At 42.3% G+C, this 17,413-nt stretch overlaps 1 protein-coding gene across 1 annotated transcript in view; it reads left to right on the top strand.

Moving 5' to 3' along the window:
• The window catches only part of CSMD1 (CUB and Sushi multiple domains 1), a gene marked incomplete at its 5' end in the record, with an annotated part of 688,146 nt that overhangs the window by 294,730 nt on the left and 376,003 nt on the right, over positions 1-17,413 (top strand). Inside the window, 2 exons of the mRNA XM_047855978.1 lie at positions 5,509-5,647; positions 9,337-9,524. Of these exons, the coding sequence (XP_047711934.1) occupies positions 5,509-5,647; positions 9,337-9,524 (327 nt within the window). The remainder of the gene's footprint in view (positions 1-5,508; positions 5,648-9,336; positions 9,525-17,413) is intronic.

The following is a 17,413-nucleotide window of genomic DNA, read 5'->3' as shown; positions in this document are numbered from 1 at the left end:
TCAGCCCCAGGCCAAGTTAGTGTCGTTAATCTAAGGATCAGGATTCGGTGAAAGCTCCAGAAGCACGTCCTCACGTTCATACTTTCATAAAGTGCTCAAGCAGTCTGGTGAGGCTGAGCACCGCTGGGGCTGGAAAACTGGTAAATTACAGGGTGAGAGCACAGTAGTAGGATGTTCATTCTTACCTATTTTTATCACGTCTTCTAAGGGTATAGCTTTTTTAAGAAATTTTTTTGTATTGTTTACTTTTGAGAGAGAGAGAGTGAGAACACATGGGGGGGGGGGGGTCAGAGAGAGAGGGAGAGAGTCCCAAGCAGGTTTCACATTCAGAGACTGACTCAGAGCTCCAGTCCATGACCCTGGGATCCTGACTTGAGCTGATATCAAGACTTGGACACTCAACAGACTGAGCCACCCAGGAGCCCTGGAAAGAAGGGTTTTTTTGTTTGTTTTTGGTTTTAAGTCAGTACTCTCTAGTCTCTGTTGTCTTCTGGCCACAATTCCCACTGTCTTTGGAGGGCTTACCTGAAAAAGGCTGTGTGTAGATGTGTTACAAGGTGCAGGGCAAATGTGTTCCTCAGCACAGTCGGAGGAAGAAAGCGGCAGATGGTGTTTCAAATAAAGTCTGACAAAGGAGAAAGTATCACGTTAAATGTGAATGGACCATTCTTTTGTTATTTGGAAGAGATCTGCAGACTCAGCTGTGGGTTGTTAACACAGAAAACTCTTAAAGGACTAGTTGACGGTGAAAGATTTTTTTTTTTTAATTTACTTGTACTGAGAAACCCAATTACTGAGTTCTGGTGACTCTCAGGGAGTGTGCATAGATACTCTGATAATCTAACTCACAAAATACCCCCAATCAATGTCCTTGCTGAAGAGAAATAGAAATGCTACTTCAGAATTGAGTGGATCTAGTTGGAAAAAATCAAATGGAAAATAAAGGATTTAGTAACACAGGGGCGCCTGGTGGCTCAGTAGGTTAAGCGTCTGACTTCAGCTCACGTCATGATCTCACAGCTTGTGAGTTCGAGCCCCACGTCAGGCTCTGTGCTGACAGCTCGGAGCCCGGAGCCTGCTTCAGATTCTGTGCCTCCCTCTCTCTGCCTCTCCCCGACTCATGCTCTGTCTCTCTCCCAAAGAATTAATAAAGCATTAAAATATTTTTTTAGGGGCGCCTGGGTGGCTCAGTCGGTTAAGCGTCCGACTTCGGCTCAGGTCACGATCTCGCGGTCCGCGAGTTTGAGCCCCACGTCGGGCTCTGGGCTGATGGCTCAGAGTCTGGAGCCTGTTTCCGATTCTGTGTCTCCCTCTGCCTCTGCCCCTCTGTCTCTCTCTGTCTCAAAAATAAACGTTCATGCTCTGTCTCTCTCTGTCTCAAAAATAAATAAACGTTAAAAAAATTTTTTTTTAATATTTTTTTAAATAAAAAAAGCAAAAAGGATTTAGTAACACAAACACATTTGAAAAGACTCAGAAGGAACATGATGTTCCTTTGAGAATATACACATTTATTGTTTCTCTCAAGGATTACTTTTTATAATCAATTATGTAATTGATTATAACGTGAGCCTTAACAAATTACTCTAAGTCCAGGCCACATGCACTGATCATATGCCAATTACAATGTAAGCATATTACACGAATAGAACCACAGGCAAATACTTTAGAGAAATTGTGTGGGAAAGCCTCAAGTCTTAAGGCATATGATACCCAGAAACCCTGTCAGAGGGAACCCTCTCTATTAAGATAATGTGAGACAGAGAGCCTGTGCTAGGAGGCAAATGCCCCAGTGTTGAACAAAAAGACAAAAAGTGAAGAAATTGATTGCTAAAATTAACAAGTTAGAAAAAAATAATGACTTAGAATATCATATCAATAAAAATCAAATGTTAGAATAATGCAAAAGTGAGTCTTTGTTAGTATCAATAAAATAGACAAACCTATGATTCTGATAAGAAAATTAGGAGAAAAGACAATTATAGGTATTTTAGCAAAATAGAAGAAAAATAACCATGATTACAAAAATAATAATTTGACATAATAAAATAATTTATTGTTACCAGCAATAACTCTACATAAAGAGTGAAAGCCTCACAATAGAGCAAGTTCTTTAAAAATTATGTTTATTTATTCTGGCAGAGTTTGCTGGGTACCAACAAATCATGGGTATAAATTGTTTGTGGTCTGGATGAAAGATTTATCTGTTTATTTGTTCCGCCCCTAACCTGCCCATATATTTCAGTACAGTTCACTGTCATGGAAAACACAACCTGGGCACCTGGGAGGCTTGGTCAGGTGAGCATCCAGTTTGAGCTCACGTCATGATCTTACGGTTCCTGAGTCTAAGCCCTGCATTGGTCTCTGTGCCGTTAGCATAGATCCTCTGACTCCCTCTCTCTCTTTGCCCCTCCCCAGCTTGAGCACATTGTCTCTCTTTCTCTCAAAAATAAATAAACATTTTAAAAAATTTAAAAAACACAAGCTAATTTTGGGGGAAAATAAGTTTACAAGAATACATCATCAACTCTATGGCAACAAATTTTAACATTCAATGAAATTGGTGATTCCCTAGTAAAGTATAAATTATCCGAAGTGACCCCCCAAAAAGTGAAAAATGTAAATAAACAAAATACCATAAAAACAGGTTTGAAAAAAAGTTTAAAGGTTGGACGTTGAAAAAGACACGAGCACCAGAGAGGTGCAGAAGGAAGGTGTCTGTCTTCCAACTTCATAGGAGTTTTGTGTTTGGAACACTATCACAGCTGCTGTAAAATATGCACTGACTCCCACATAATATTTCGTAGAGCCAACATTCACGGAATATACCCCAGCCAGATAGAAAAACATAATGCCGTTGCAAAGGGCAGAAACACTCAATAATAAATCAGAGAAGAATGTGCATTCTGAAGACCTCGTTCACATATTTGCTTTTCTGTTATCACCTCTGTGAATACGAAAGTCATTAGTGCTGTTCACCAGATAAACAGAATCTCCGCCAACTCGGTTGGTTTTCTTGGCCTCAGTGGGATTTGGTGAAACCTGTAGCAGGTCCTGGCCAGTTAGGAGTGAGTGGAAGTGACATACACAGTGAGTGACCCTGAGCCTTTGCCCCCTACAAGACCTCGGTGCCTTAGCTCATTCAAGAAAGAATCCCCTAGACAGGTGGCCTGTGTGAGAAATAGATCTCTCTTGTCACAGCTAATATAACTGTGGGGTTGGTGGCCTAGTATGTCGTAATCAGAGTCGGCTAATACGGCAAACTTGACTTTATCGTTTAACAATTACCTCTTTAATTTTGTTGACCTACAATATACAGATCAAAATATCTATTTCATCAGGGTAAAGTGATACAAATTCTTCTAACATGTACTGTAAATGTAAAGTGATATGTAAAACACAAGATATTAATGAAATAATAGCAACGTGTGACAGTGTGAGCACCTTCCTTCCAAGAAATATAACAACTCAAAGTTTTATTTATTTTTTTAAATGTTTATTTTGAGACGGAGAGACAGACAGAGCACAAGTGGCGGAGGGGCAGAGAGAGAGAGGGAGACACAGAATCCAAAGCAGGCTCCAGGCTCTGAGCTGTCAGCACAGAGCCTGATGTGGGGCTCAAACTCATGAACCACAAGATCGTGACCTGAGCCGAAGTTGGACGCTTAACCGACTGAGCCACCCAGGTGCCCCAACAACTCAGTTTTTTTTTTTTTTTTAAACTTTAGTAAAGTGAAGGAAACATACAGTTTTGCATTTAGGTGGGAAATAAGCCTTATAGATGTAAAATAATTCACCACACAGATTTAAAAAGATCTCATGTATCAAACTTTTAAAAAAATCTATAATCGCTGCATGTCTTTCTTATATAGTATCTTTGGATAATTACACATGAAAGAAGTAAAATTGTTTAATTTTGCCTTTATCTTTTCTAAAAAGTATTTGCTGTAACATGTCAGGAAGCATAGGAATACAGGCTAAAAATAGGAAGTTAAGGACTTAACTAGAACAAAATCCTAATGTTAATTGGTAAAGATAGGCTGTTTTTAAAATTATGATTACATAATGATTTTCTTTAATAACTCAAGTTCATAAAAATGGCTGATTTCTTGTTACTAACTTCTAACTATAGAAAAAATGCACACATCTCCGTTTATTTTGAAAGAAAACTATACCAAGAAAAACATGATCCCCACAGCAGTCACCAGTGTTATCTGCCATTAACATATTTTTGAAATTTTTTCTCTTCTTTAAACAAATTTTGTATTAAATTAAAAATTTTTATTAGATTATGATACATGTATAATTTTATATCTTGATTTGCAAAATATAATATTTTCATTGCAGAGATTTACTTACATTAACAAGATTTGAAAACATTATCTCAAATGTGTTTGTGACGTTCTGATATGTAGTCATAATCTTGTCATGTTTATTTTTTTTTCTTTTGTTATTCCATTATAAATGAAGCCACCATAATTACTTTTATAGATTTCTCTGTCAGATGTTTTTCTCCACCATCAACACCTGGGTGAAATTGTATATAATTTTTAAGCATTTTAATGCACATGGCTATTTTTTGACACAACATATAGTTTTTTTCAAAAATGATTTTTTTTAACTGGGGACATTTTTATGTTCCCTTTGATATCTGTAGATTGACAGATTTGATTACAAATATGGCAAAGAACTTTGAGAAGAAAAATCTGAAAAAAATATGCGACTGGGCAGAAACATGTTAAGTATATATTATTATTTAAAAATTCCTGTAGATTATACAGAAATGCAAAATCCCTTTTCCAGAGCACCAAGCACATGCCTTCCTGAGACTCCTTTTCTTCTTGATAATTATGGATCACACAAAAGGACTGATGTAGATTAATCCTATGTGTGTCGAATTTGAAAATTTTGTTTTCCTAACATTCACTAATTTAGTTTGATGTGTGTGGAAAGTCATTTTAATGAAACAAGTGCACCCTAGCTGAATAAGCACACACACATCATTAAACTATAGTATCTGTCTGCCCACACACACACGCACACACACGCATGTACTCACGCCCACACTCAGGCGCACACGCGCACATACGCACACGCACGCACACGTGCACACACACCCCACGGGGTAATTCTGTTTCAGATGTGAACTATTTTTGTTTGCTAATCAACAGATGTTTGTGGAAGTACAAATACATACAAGATACGGATGTCGATGGTGTGCGTTTCATGGATCTGTCGTGAGAATCAGATGTGACAGATTTATCCCCCACTTCCACCTTGACGTTTTTAGGTAGAAGGACCTTTGCTGGGAGTTGATGATAGACGCCCAGGTGTGGGATGTACCTGCTCTGCTTTCAGTAATCTTCGTTTATCTGGGGATGCCTTTAGCTCGAATCCTTGACAACGTTAAGTCCTCGAAGACAGAAGCACATTCCTGCCGTCACAGGTGGGGCTGTGGTGCCCCCGCGTGTTTAATCTGACCTGCCGACATCCTGAACTGTCTTTCAGCCCCGTGTGGTGGACACCTGACAGCTTCCAGTGGACTCATTCTGCCTCCCGGATGGCCAGGATATTATAAAGATTCTCTGAACTGTGAATGGATCATCGAAGCCAAGCCAGGACACTCTATCAAAATAACTTTTGATAGGTAAGAACAAACTTTTCCTTAACTTGGGCCTACTGACCCATGCACATCCAAAGGTTTTACTTAAATGGATGATGAAAAGGAGAAATAGGACAGTTCTTGGTTGGATCCCCCAGAGGAGTTCCCTTAAAGAGAAACCAGCATTTGCTGGGTGTATTTGTTCCTTTTAAATCTTACCCTCTGAGGCCAGGGCCGAGTTTCCTCGGCCGCCTTGCGTAGGGGAGTACCAAGTTCCAGATGATCATTCCCAGTGCTCACAGTTGCTGGGCCCTGAGTCCAACTCCAGGTTTGGGATCTGTAGCTGAAATAAATTCGGCCTGGGGTTTAATTACAAATGGAAGCCTCTTTGGTCCCTTCGATGCCTCCTGGAACAGCCCAAGAATGCGGTGTCGTGACCTAGTGATGCTTTAAGCTACAGAGCTGTCACTGGGGTGTGTGACAGAGTAATTCCCTGTGAGTGTTCTGTCACTGGAATGCGGTCGGAGGTAGCTGTTTGATAATAAATTTGATAATCTAACACACAATCATACTACGTGAATTCTCCATGAGAAAACATATCTCCGTTTGTCTCCAAGATGAAATCAGTTTCATGATTTCAAATGTTTTCAAAAAGATAGATGTTTTCAAATGTAAGGAAGCATATTTGTCTAATGTTTTAAGCTTAATGTCTGGGCAATATTAAGCTTTCTCAACAATTACCTTCTTCTTGACTGAAAGAGTTTGGGTGTAACTATTCAGGATATTATAATGTCTCAAGACGGATGAACATTGTTATATTTTTTCTGTTTGTTTCCACTAATTTTCTGCTAACCAATAATATATATAGGAAATACGTTTAGTGGGAGTTGCATTATCACTTGGTATTATTTGTATTTTAAATTATTGTTCATTTATTAAGTCTAGTAAGATAAGAATCTCCAGTAGGATAATCTTTCAGAAGAAGATTAAAATTCTGTCTTGTGTATCCATTATACTGGAGAATGGATCCTTGCATATAAACTTAATCATTGTGAAAAAATTAACTCTATAATATTCAGTAAATTAAGTATGGTTCTTTATTAATTTTTATGCTTTCTGGTATTGAGAGGGGGAAGAGCAAAGCACTGCCTGATTCCTGGCATCACAGCAAATTTAAATCACTCAGGAAAAATTGTGGCTTTATATCCTGGTTTGGCACAAGTTACTAGTGCTGTGTTTTCAGTTGCCTGAACAGAGAGAGAGAGCCATATAATTTTTCTCAATCTTGTCTTTTAAATTCTATGGAACTGTGATATTTTGCTAAATTTCATTTATGAGAACCAATATTTCTGATATTTTCAGACATTGGTGACTTTTACACTATTCTTTAGAGATTAGTTGTAGAGATTAGTTGTAGAGATTAGCCCCGAGCAGTGGGCTGACACACGAGTAAAGGATGTGTTCATACATACAAACTTAAAGGTCCAAAATAACGGGGGTGCCTGGACGGCTCAGTCTGATAAGCCTCCAACTTTGGCTCAGGTCATGATCTCACAATTGTGGGTTTGAGCCCCGTGTTGGGCTCTGTGCTGACATATCAGAGCCTGGAGCCGGCTTCGGATTCTGTCTCTCTCTCTGTCTCTCTCTGTCTCTGTCTCTGTCTCTGTCTCTCTCTGCCCCTCCCCCACTTATGGTCTCTCTCTCTCTCTCTCTCTCTCTCTCTCATTCACTCAAAAATAAATAACCATTAAAATTTTTTAAAAAAATTAATGTTTACTTATTTTTGAGTGAGAGAGAGACAGAGACAGAGACAAAGCAAGAGCGGGGGAGAGGCAGAGAGAGAGGGAGACACAGAACCCAAATCAGGCTCCAGGCTCTGAACTGTCAGCACAGAGCCTGATGCGGAGCTTGAACCCACAACCCATGAGATCATGACCTGAGCCGAAGTCGGTGGCTCGACCGACTGAGCCACCCAGGTGCACCAAACTCTAAAAAAATTAAATAGAAACGAAATAAAAGTCAAAAAGTTACATTAAAAAATGATAAGTTAGTAAACAAATAAGTAAATTTCATGCTGGTGTCATTCTTACACAAAGCACATCAGGTTGCCAAATAAAGGAAAACAGCCATTGTGGTGTGCAGTCCGCCAGCTGTTGAGATGTGCGCCGTCATCAGTCCTAGCTGTTGCTAAAGACGGAAGGTCTGGAGACTGTAGCACAGATTTTTCAAATGAGATTTATTCCATGCTTATCCAAACCTCTTGAATCTAAACTTGGGTAAGTGAGAAACCACAGTGTGTTCAGAGCACGTTCTGGAAAAGTCAGCGAGGAAGCGGTGCCATCGGACCCCAAATGCACGGCCTGTGGCTCCATTCTGGTCTACCGTGTGTCGGGGCAAGGGTCTTGGGTTCCTTCTGATGGAAGAGCAGGGGTCGCCGCGCCAGGCCGAGGTGCTAGAGTATGTCATTGTCCTCCGGCTGCTCTAGGAGGATGTTGCGTGATTTAGAGATAAGCAGGGCACAGCCCTGTGCTTTCAGCCTCTTCACGTGTTGTGCCCGGAAGCCAGGACAGCCTGCGCTTGCCAACCCCAACCCCCCGCCACCCCCGCTGTCCGTCGGCGTCCTCTGATGCAGAGTGTGGGGATAATAATGACCCAGGCTTCCACGGAATTCTTTGCCTGAAAGTCACAGACTGAGTCCGAGGCTCGCGTAAGCTGCTCGCTGATGGCACAGCCAGACCCTGGAAACCGGGTTAGCTCTTTGAGGACGAGATGGGCCCAGTTCGAAAATTGTCTCAGTGCCTGCAATGGTCTCCTCGTCGCACCCAAGAGGACCCAAGTGGCTGCCGCCGTATCTAAATATAACACGGGGCCAGGTTCTCTGTGCGCATAAAGTCCTTCTTAAAAGTGAAGCACTTTGGGAAGCCGTTCAAACCTTGAAAGCCACGTTTCGTTTCTGAACAGCACCGGGCTCTCGGTGCTTCTGGTGTGTGCAAAGAGTGAGCACAGCTTAAGAGGCACAGGAGTTTTTTTCCTAAAAGTATTCAGAATATCATCATGTAGTTCGAATTACTTTCTTCCTTTAAGAGATCGTGTCTCCTTATGTGCCCATTTAAGATGTCCCTAAACTGGTTGAACGGGGGATCATGAAACAGTTTGAAAATGCATGATTGATTTTTCACAATATTTTTAAGTTGATTTCTTTCTTTCTTTCTTTCTTTCTTTCTTTCTTTCTTTCTTTCTTTCTTTTTCTCTCTCTCTCTCTCTCTCTTTCTTTCTTTCTTTCTTTCCTTCTTTCCTTCTTTCCTTCTTTCCCCTCTCCTCTCCTCCCCTCTCCTCTCCTCTCCTCTCCTCTCCTCTCCTCTCCTCTCCTCTCCTGCCCTGCTCTTTCCTTCCGTCCTGTCCCATCCTATCCTTCCCTTACTCTCACTGAAAACTAATATGGTTCACAGTATTTTGATTTTAGAGCTTAAGACTGCCCTCTTTTACATTTGGGATGTGACATGACCCAGTATTCAGTAAGAGGGATAGGTTTAGAGTATACCTTTTCTTCTAGAAAAATGTACCGTGCTTAAATATCATATGTGCCCAGGGCCTGGTCTTTTTAAAGGTTGAATAACTGTAAGTCTCTTATATATATAGGTATACATGGCTTTGTCATGAATGCACGAAAATACTTGGGGAACGTCAGTAAGTTAATGCAGCTTTGTGTTCTGACTCATTACGAATCTCCGCAGATTCCAGACTGAAGTCAACTATGACACGCTGGAAGTCCGAGATGGGCCAGCCAGCTCGTCCCCGCTGATCGGAGAGTACCATGGCACGCAGGCCCCCCGGTTTCTGATCAGCACTGGCCATTTCATGTATCTCCTCTTCACCACGGACAACAGCCGCTCCAGCGTCGGCTTCCTCATTCACTACGAGAGTAAGTCGGAGGGTCCACTTGCCATCTGCCCCCCAGGCATGCGCTCTGGTTCCCTAGCGCAGGTGACAGCCCTTGCTGCCTCTGTCCACCCTGCACTGCATGCCCTGAAGCACCTTCTCTTATTGATAAGAGAGCAACTTGGGGGCTTTCACTTTAAAACTAAAAAAATAATAAAATACTCATTGATGGATTATAAAATTAAATAAGTAATTAAATGTGCTTACTACATGTAATCATAAATTACTACTATTAGAAATATAGCTCCTGACCAAAGGAGTTACCACTAAAATTGTATCTCTTAAACAACAGCTGGGAGGTTCTTTGCTGGAAGAACATGGGTAGGCTGTTGTGTGAGCATGTTTCAGTGGGGAGAGAACATGGAACCAAGAGTGGAGAAGGAGTTAAAATCCAGCAGAACCTCAGTAATGACACCTAACTTGAGGTTGCTGTTTACAAGCACTGCAAGAGTCCAGAAAGATTGGTAGAAGTAATTACAATGGTTGCTGAAATGTGACAGTGCAGGATATCTTGCCCAACTTGAAGTGCTCCTTCCCATTTTTGTTTCCATAAATACAAATTTGAGTCATAGTTTTAGTTTCTGAGATTTGGAGATCAGGTCATGCTAGTATATTCTAGTGATCCTTACGAAACTGGACTTGTGGAAGGCAGCCGGGGGGTTCACCCTGGGAATGCATTTTTAACACCAGTCACTTAAAAAAACAAACCCAACGGTTAATTTCCTCTGTTTGAAAATATGTCCCTTTCTGAGTAGAAGGAAAAAGATGGATAAATGCAGAACACTGAATCTGAGGGAATAAAAACCTCTATTTTTCAAGGTTTTTATGGTTGCTGTTTTTCACAGTCTTATCCCAAAATAAACAAAATTAAGTTTCAGTGCTATTATACAAATATATAGTTACATATATACCCACACATATAATTTTACAAGTGATCGTGAGTGGGGTCATATGTAACATGTGGGATGTTTATTCATTATTGTTTTCTTTTTCTTGCCTTCCTGTCCCCACATCACCCCCTGCTCCTCACGTTAACCTCTGTGCAAACTCCACCCAGCAGCTTAGATTAAGAACCTGTTATGTATGTTTCTCCGCTTCTCATGCTCACATATGGACTCACATGCAAATATGTACATGCATATACACATATACAAGTCTACGTGGAGTTCTTAATAAAAAAAATGACTCTCTCTGATAGGAAGAAAATCGACTGTTCATGATTTAATGATTAATTTCAAATTTAAATTGGTTGGTTTCACTTCATAATCATGCAACCTTTCTTTCAAAGTAAGGTCTTTTTTAAACATGAAGTACAATTTAAGAACCAGAAAGTCTCCTATTTCATTCCTTTTGAATGTCCCTTCGAGTCGTTGCTTTTCTTGGGAGTGAAGATCTGTGCACATCACAACCATCCAGGTTTGTAAAACTCCTCAGTGCTGTATCGCCCCACCGCACCCCTTTTCGTAAGTCTCGAGCTACATGGCCTTTGAGCACGCGCTTGGATGAAGCTTACGAGAATGGTGCCTTATTTAGGCACTGAATAAAACTAGAACAGAGTTTCTCATTCTTCTCTTTTCTCTCCCTTGTTTGTGTAGCCATACATTATTCTGCCCATTTTCTCCAGTACCCTGTGAAGAAATTATATCCTAAAGCCTATATGCAGGTAGTAGAAAGTGATGGCATCTGCCCACCTAACTTGTTTAAATAAACGGGTTATTCCTACCGATTCTTTCTAGAATTCAGAGAATGATCGAAAGTCAGGTCACGAGTTCCTCTTTCGCTTGCCACCCTTACTCATAGTCGATAATATGCCGGTAATTCTAGCAGTAATTTTTATGATCTTCAAAGAGTGACTGCATGGAGATAGGAGATGTGGGTCTCCTGTGCTTGACAACAGAGCTGAGCCCTGGTAAGCATGCTTCCACAGGCTGGAGTGACCTCTCAGAGAGCAGTGCTGTTTGCCTTTCCTCCGTCAGGGTGTCCGTAACAGAAAATGAAAACAATCACCGAGCTGGTAGCATTTGCAGCGGAGAGATACTTGTGTGAGCGACAGACCTTTCTGATCCCTTGGGGTCCAGAATCCCTCCTCCTCCTACTTGACAGGAAGAGCTGGGAGCCAGGAGTGTCATCACAGAAGAGGACAGAACTCTCTGGGGGAGAAGGGGGGGAAGGTCCCCGCGGCATCCACCGCCCAGTGCTCTTAGCAGGGACACTGGTCTAAACGTTCATGCTGGCTTTTGCCCTGTGAACTCCCCGTGGTCCTTCCAGAAGGCCCCACACGTTTTTGTGAATTCCTCCGAATGAAAGTATCCGACGTCTGTTGGGAGAATACTGCCCGGAAGGACCACACCGAAGCGTGACCTGTGATCACCTCAATTTATTTATCAGCCGCTCTGTACTTGAGGAGAAACAAGGAGATGGGGAAAAGCGGATGAGCAGGATGTGGGATTTTTATACGGAAATGAGTCAGGAAAGGTCTGGGGTCCGTAACCCCACGGTTGCAGGCTGGCGTCGTACAAAACCGTTACCTGCAGGCCTTAAAACTGAGCAGAAGCCGCAACGCGAGCTCGGATGTCCCGTGCTGCCGCTGCTGTGGGTGGACGGAGGCCCAAGGGCTTTGAGGAAGCCCGTAGCCGGCCCAGGTGGCCATCCTGGGTCAGAAGGCGTGCTGAAGGGGCAGCTCTTGTCAGACACAACTGTGCATCAGGGCTTGCCCGGGATTCCTAGTACAATGCGGGCTCCTACGTTCACGTTCCAGACATCGTAATTCACCATGCCTGCGGTGCCCGCCAGAATTCTGGATTTCTCTCACCGCCTCGAGGTGGCACGTAGGTGACAGCGGGTACCCGAGTCAGCCCAGGCAGGCCCTGACAAGTGCAGGACTGACACATGGATTTCCAGGTAGAGGTAGGGCAGGTGGGCAGGGAGGCCACGCAGGAGCCCCCAGAGTCACGGAAGAAACAAGAACAGAGTGGAGCAGAGAGAGAGACAGGAAGAAGAGAAAAACGTAAAAGAAGTCACGTGTTACCAACCCCTTTAACATTGTGACCAATTCTAGTACTCTTTGAAGAAATACGTCCAGAAGCCAGTGTGGAAGCAGTAGAAAATAATGACCCTTGCTTATCCAACATGTTAAAAACAAAAACAAAAACAAAAACGGGTTGCCTGTGACCCAAGAATGATTTAGGTCAAATTCTTTATGCCCTTTAAACATAATGATAGAGCTCATCTCCCTTTCGTCTTTTGTGGTAAACACTTGACACTATCAGCCTACCTTGCTTTAAGACATTATTAACGATCCTGCTCCACGCCCAAATGGGCGTGTGAAAATCTACTTTACAGGCAGAAGGCACTGCAGAAACAAGGCTGGCTTATTGTCGCACAGGTGCCATGAGCTAACGTGCGCTGCCACAGACAGCGTTAAGGTCAGGACTTGTGAATTGTGAGGCGGACGGGCGAAGCCTTTCTTTTCAAGGTTTTCCTACGAGCAGAGCCAGAGGGTCGTCTGTCTGTTCTGTGTGCGGACTCTTATGAATCATCCGTTTAATTTTTTTAATTTGTTTGATTTTTATTTTTTAAAATTTTATTTATTTGTGAGAAAGAGACAGAGTGTGAGCAGGGCAGGGGCAGAGAGAGAGAGAATCCGAAGCAGGCACCAGGCTCTGAGTTGTCAGCACAGAGCCCCCGACGCGGGGCTTGAACTCGTGAACTGTGAGATCATGACCTGAGCCAAAGTCAGTTACTTAACCGACTGAGCCATCCGGGCTCCCCAGAATCATCCATTTTATAAACACAGCGTCCAGTTACAGTCTGTCCTTTTATTAACTTTATTCCTCATGAGGAATGGGACACAGTTTGTATAATAGTCGTTGTATTATTCCCCCAGAATAATCATTTGCTGGCTCTGTTTGTTGTAGAACTTTGAACCACCACTGTAAAGTAGCCATGATTTTATAGGCAACTGGACAGCTAGTGGATATCTCAAGCATATGGAGGTTGCCATTCAATTTTAGAGCGTTGTTTTTTTGGAAATGCTTTCAAAAGTGTCCTTTAAAATATTCCAGAAAAGCAAGATTCATTGCATGTAAATGTATCTGTCCTGCTTTGCTGCTAATACACTGCAATTTTTAAAAATTGGGGTGCCTGGGTGCCTCAGGCGGTTGAGCGTCCGACTTGGGCTCAGATCATGATCTCATGATTCATAGGTTTGGGTCCCATGTCAGGCTCTCCGCTGTCAGTGTAGAGCCTGCTTCAGATTCCGTGTCTCCCTCTCTCTACCCCTCCCATGCTCGTGCTCTCCCTCTCAAAAGTAAACATTAAGAAAAATTGCGAAAGGCAAAGAATGTTTTCTGGTGTGTGTGTGTGTGTGTGTGTGTGTGTGTGTGTGCGCGCGCGCACACGCACATGCATGCGTGCATGTTAGTTTCTGAGATTTAATGACTTTTTTGTTTTTTAATTTTTTGATGTTTATTTATTTTGAGAGAGAGAGAGAGAGGAGTAGGGGCAGAGAGAGAGGAGAGAAAATCCCAAGCAGGCTCCACATTGTCAGGGCAGAGCCAGACTTGGGGCTTGAACCCACCAACTGTGAGATCATGACCTGAGCCGAGATCAAGAGTCTGACACTCAACTGACTGCACCCCTTTTTAAAATGTTTTTATAAGTTTATTTATTTATTTTGAGAGAGAGAGAGAGAGCAAGCAAAAGTGGGGTAGGGGCAGAGAGAGAGAGAGAGGGAAAGAGTTAATGACCTTTCTTAAGATCAGAAAGGAAAACTAGTCAAAATGTAATGGGTATGGATGCCGTGCAGTTGGAAACTTGGACCCGTGCGCACGGGCGCACCCCCACGGTGGGAAGGACGAAGGCAGGCGAGGGCTTAGGCGTGAACCCTGGGGAATAATTTAACATAACCAATTTACTTAATTTCTTGGCTTATTCCCTCATCTGTCAAATGGGATTATGACTGCTGTTTCCAACCCTTTCGAAGGCTGTGGAAAGAGCCTTGGGAGGTAAAAGGTACTCAGAACATGCATCCCTTTCCTTTGACTGGAACTTGTAGAAAAACAGTTAAGCAGAACTTTGCTTGTGTCAAGTGTACGTTAATATAATGTGCACGTGGACATCGTCAAAGCCATTCGCTTCAGTCATTCACTGGTAGCGAGTTACTGAGTTCTTTGCTTGACGGGCCAAATGATGAGCAGTGTATTTATATCCCTGCGTCAGAAAACGCATTGTCACGTTACATTTCGAGGAAGAAGCAATTGGGACAGAATCGACACATACTCAAAGCTTCAACAAAATCCATTAATGCCACTTTTTCTTTGTATGGCGAGGGCTCGTTCGGGAGGGGGAAAATGCTCGAAGCAGTGCTCTGAAGTAGTCTGTGTAGGTTTCCTTCAAAGTCAGTTGGCTGCCGGTCCTCACACACTGGTTTTAGTTCACTCTAAAGGGCTTTTCCTACTGAGTCATGTCACCCGCCGTGCACTGCCCTCCGTTCTCCCTGCTGCCATCTTGTTTCACAGTTCCTGTTTATGGTGCATTTCAGGCGAGTTGGTCGTCAGATCTGTTATAATTCTAGCACGCAGTTACCCTCCTATGTAGTGTCCCTTCAAAAATATTGTAATGCAAAGCAGTACAATAACTGTACGTTGTGCAACTTAGTATTTCTGTCCATTATTTTGTGAAAATGAATGAATGAATGAATGAATGAATGAATGATGGAATAAAGTTAGTGCTAGCCAGCAGTTATGACTTCAACATAGTGTTTATTTTGCAGTTCAGTTTTGTATGTAAAGAATTCTGCATTTATATTTGTATGCTTTGGTTTCCTCTGATGCTTTTCTCTTTGTTCCCTGCAAATTTTATGTGGGAAAAAGTTTGCTTACCATCTATACATTTTATTGTGAATATTATTACTTAATATATTGCCCTCACATCATCTAAAATATTAAATCCTGTTATTTTTAAAGTTCTTTTTTAAGTTACTTTGAGAGAGACAGAGAACAGGGCAGGGGCAGAGAGAGAGAGAGAGAGAGAATGAGAGAGATTGAGAGCGAATCCCAAGCAGGCTGCACGCTGTCAGCGCAGAGTCCAAATCAGGGCTTAATCTCACAACTGTGAGATCATGACCGGAGCTGAAACCAAGAGTCAGACACTTGACCACTGAGCCTCCAAGGCACCCTTTTCCTATTACGTTTATTTGCTGCGGTGCAGTGAGCGTATTGTTTAGTGATCATCGGAAAGCATTTGACAAAATGCAAAAATATAGTTAAATGGTTTGTCAGGGATCTTCCCACTAATCCATTTCTTTGGCAAAGTGTCTTTTGGGGGGCTTCTTGTGTTAATCTTGTCCCTGCAAAACCAACAAGCTAGTGTACGTACCCATCGTATATAGGGCGTACTCATGCCATCGCTGCTGTGTTACAAAAGAGGTCGTGAACACGGCCTTAGAACATGAGTGTACGTGGGGGGATTTAGAGACAGAGGGGCAGAGCAGATGACGGCTGTGGGGGCACATGATGCCGCCCGGCTTTCGGCAGAGCCGTGCCCCGCACAGGAATGGAAGGATGTCATGACAGTTGGCACCTGTTGTTTACGGTAGTAGGCACACAGTAGTTTTTAGGAGGTTAGTTAGAATATTTAAGAAAAAAATTCTTGGGAAAAATAGTGCCATATGTATGTCTTTTCACTTAGCCTCTTCTTCTGTTCATTGTTTTATTTTTTCCTTTGGAAATCTTAACTATGATGGTCTTCCATTTTTTACCCAGTGTAACCAAACTCTGGGGTTAAGCACACAGATTTGCAAAGGGCAAAACCTGCTTATTTTGCCAACTCTGAAACCAACTGCAAGTTCAGAGTTCCCAAAATGACGCTCCGTTCTGATAACTTGATAGAAGGACTGGACAAACGTTGAAAGCTGTTGTGCCCACAGTCACATGCATTACAGAAAGGATCCAGGTTAGGCAGAGGAAGACACAAAGGGTGTCATCCTCTCCCCATGGGGCCATGAATGGTGTCACCTCCTCCTAGCCACACTGTGGGGCAATACGCACAGTCCTGCCAACCTGGGAAGCTCACTGGGGTCTTTGTGTCCAGAGATCTGATTGGTGTTTCATTAGAGAAGCATCATGCATGGAATCATAGCCCTCGTGGTTCAACTCAGTCTCCAGCTGCCCTTTCCTTGTCGGCTAGACTGAAATCCTTTTGGTCCAGGGGCACAGCATGGACAACAAAACACTCCTAGCACTCAAGGAGTTCCAAGGGTTGGGGCGCCTGTGTGGCTCAGTCAATTAAGTGTCCACTTCTTGATTTCAGCTCAGGTCATGATCTCATGTTTTGTGAGATTGAGCCTGTGTTTAGCTCTGCACTGACAGTGCAGAGTCTGCTTGGGATTCTCTCTCTCTCTCAATCTCTCTCTCTCTCTCTCTCTCTCTCTCTCAAAATAAATAAATAAACTTAAAGAAATTCCAAGCGTTCACAGGTTACCTCTTAGGAGCTAGACCTCTCTTAGAAACCACATTTCTAACTACCCATTTTTCAGTAGTGGCTCAGCTTTCTTGCTTGCAATCTGGTACCTATTGAATCACATTTGGCTATATACTAATGAAGAAATATTATCACTCATTATTTATTTTAAAAACTCACTCCTTACTTGTATGTCATGTATTTGACTTAATGAGTGAGGGTATAAGGTGTAAGGTACATCACTCAAATTTATGCAGTGACTGGAAATGTTATTCCAAAGATCATTTTGGGGGGACTGAGCATCATCAGTGATGATTTAAGATTTTTAATTAATGGTCTAAGTCATCACTATAATGCTCCAAACCTAACTTAGAGAGTTGTGTATAAGCAGTGGCAGTCTTTCTTATGTCT

The sequence above is a fragment of the Prionailurus viverrinus genome, chromosome B1 (assembly GCF_022837055.1).
Source record: "Prionailurus viverrinus isolate Anna chromosome B1, UM_Priviv_1.0, whole genome shotgun sequence".
NCBI classification, from domain to species: domain Eukaryota; kingdom Metazoa; phylum Chordata; class Mammalia; order Carnivora; family Felidae; genus Prionailurus; species Prionailurus viverrinus.
Note: the sequence above shows the minus strand (reverse complement) of the source record. Positions and strands in the feature narration are given on the sequence as shown.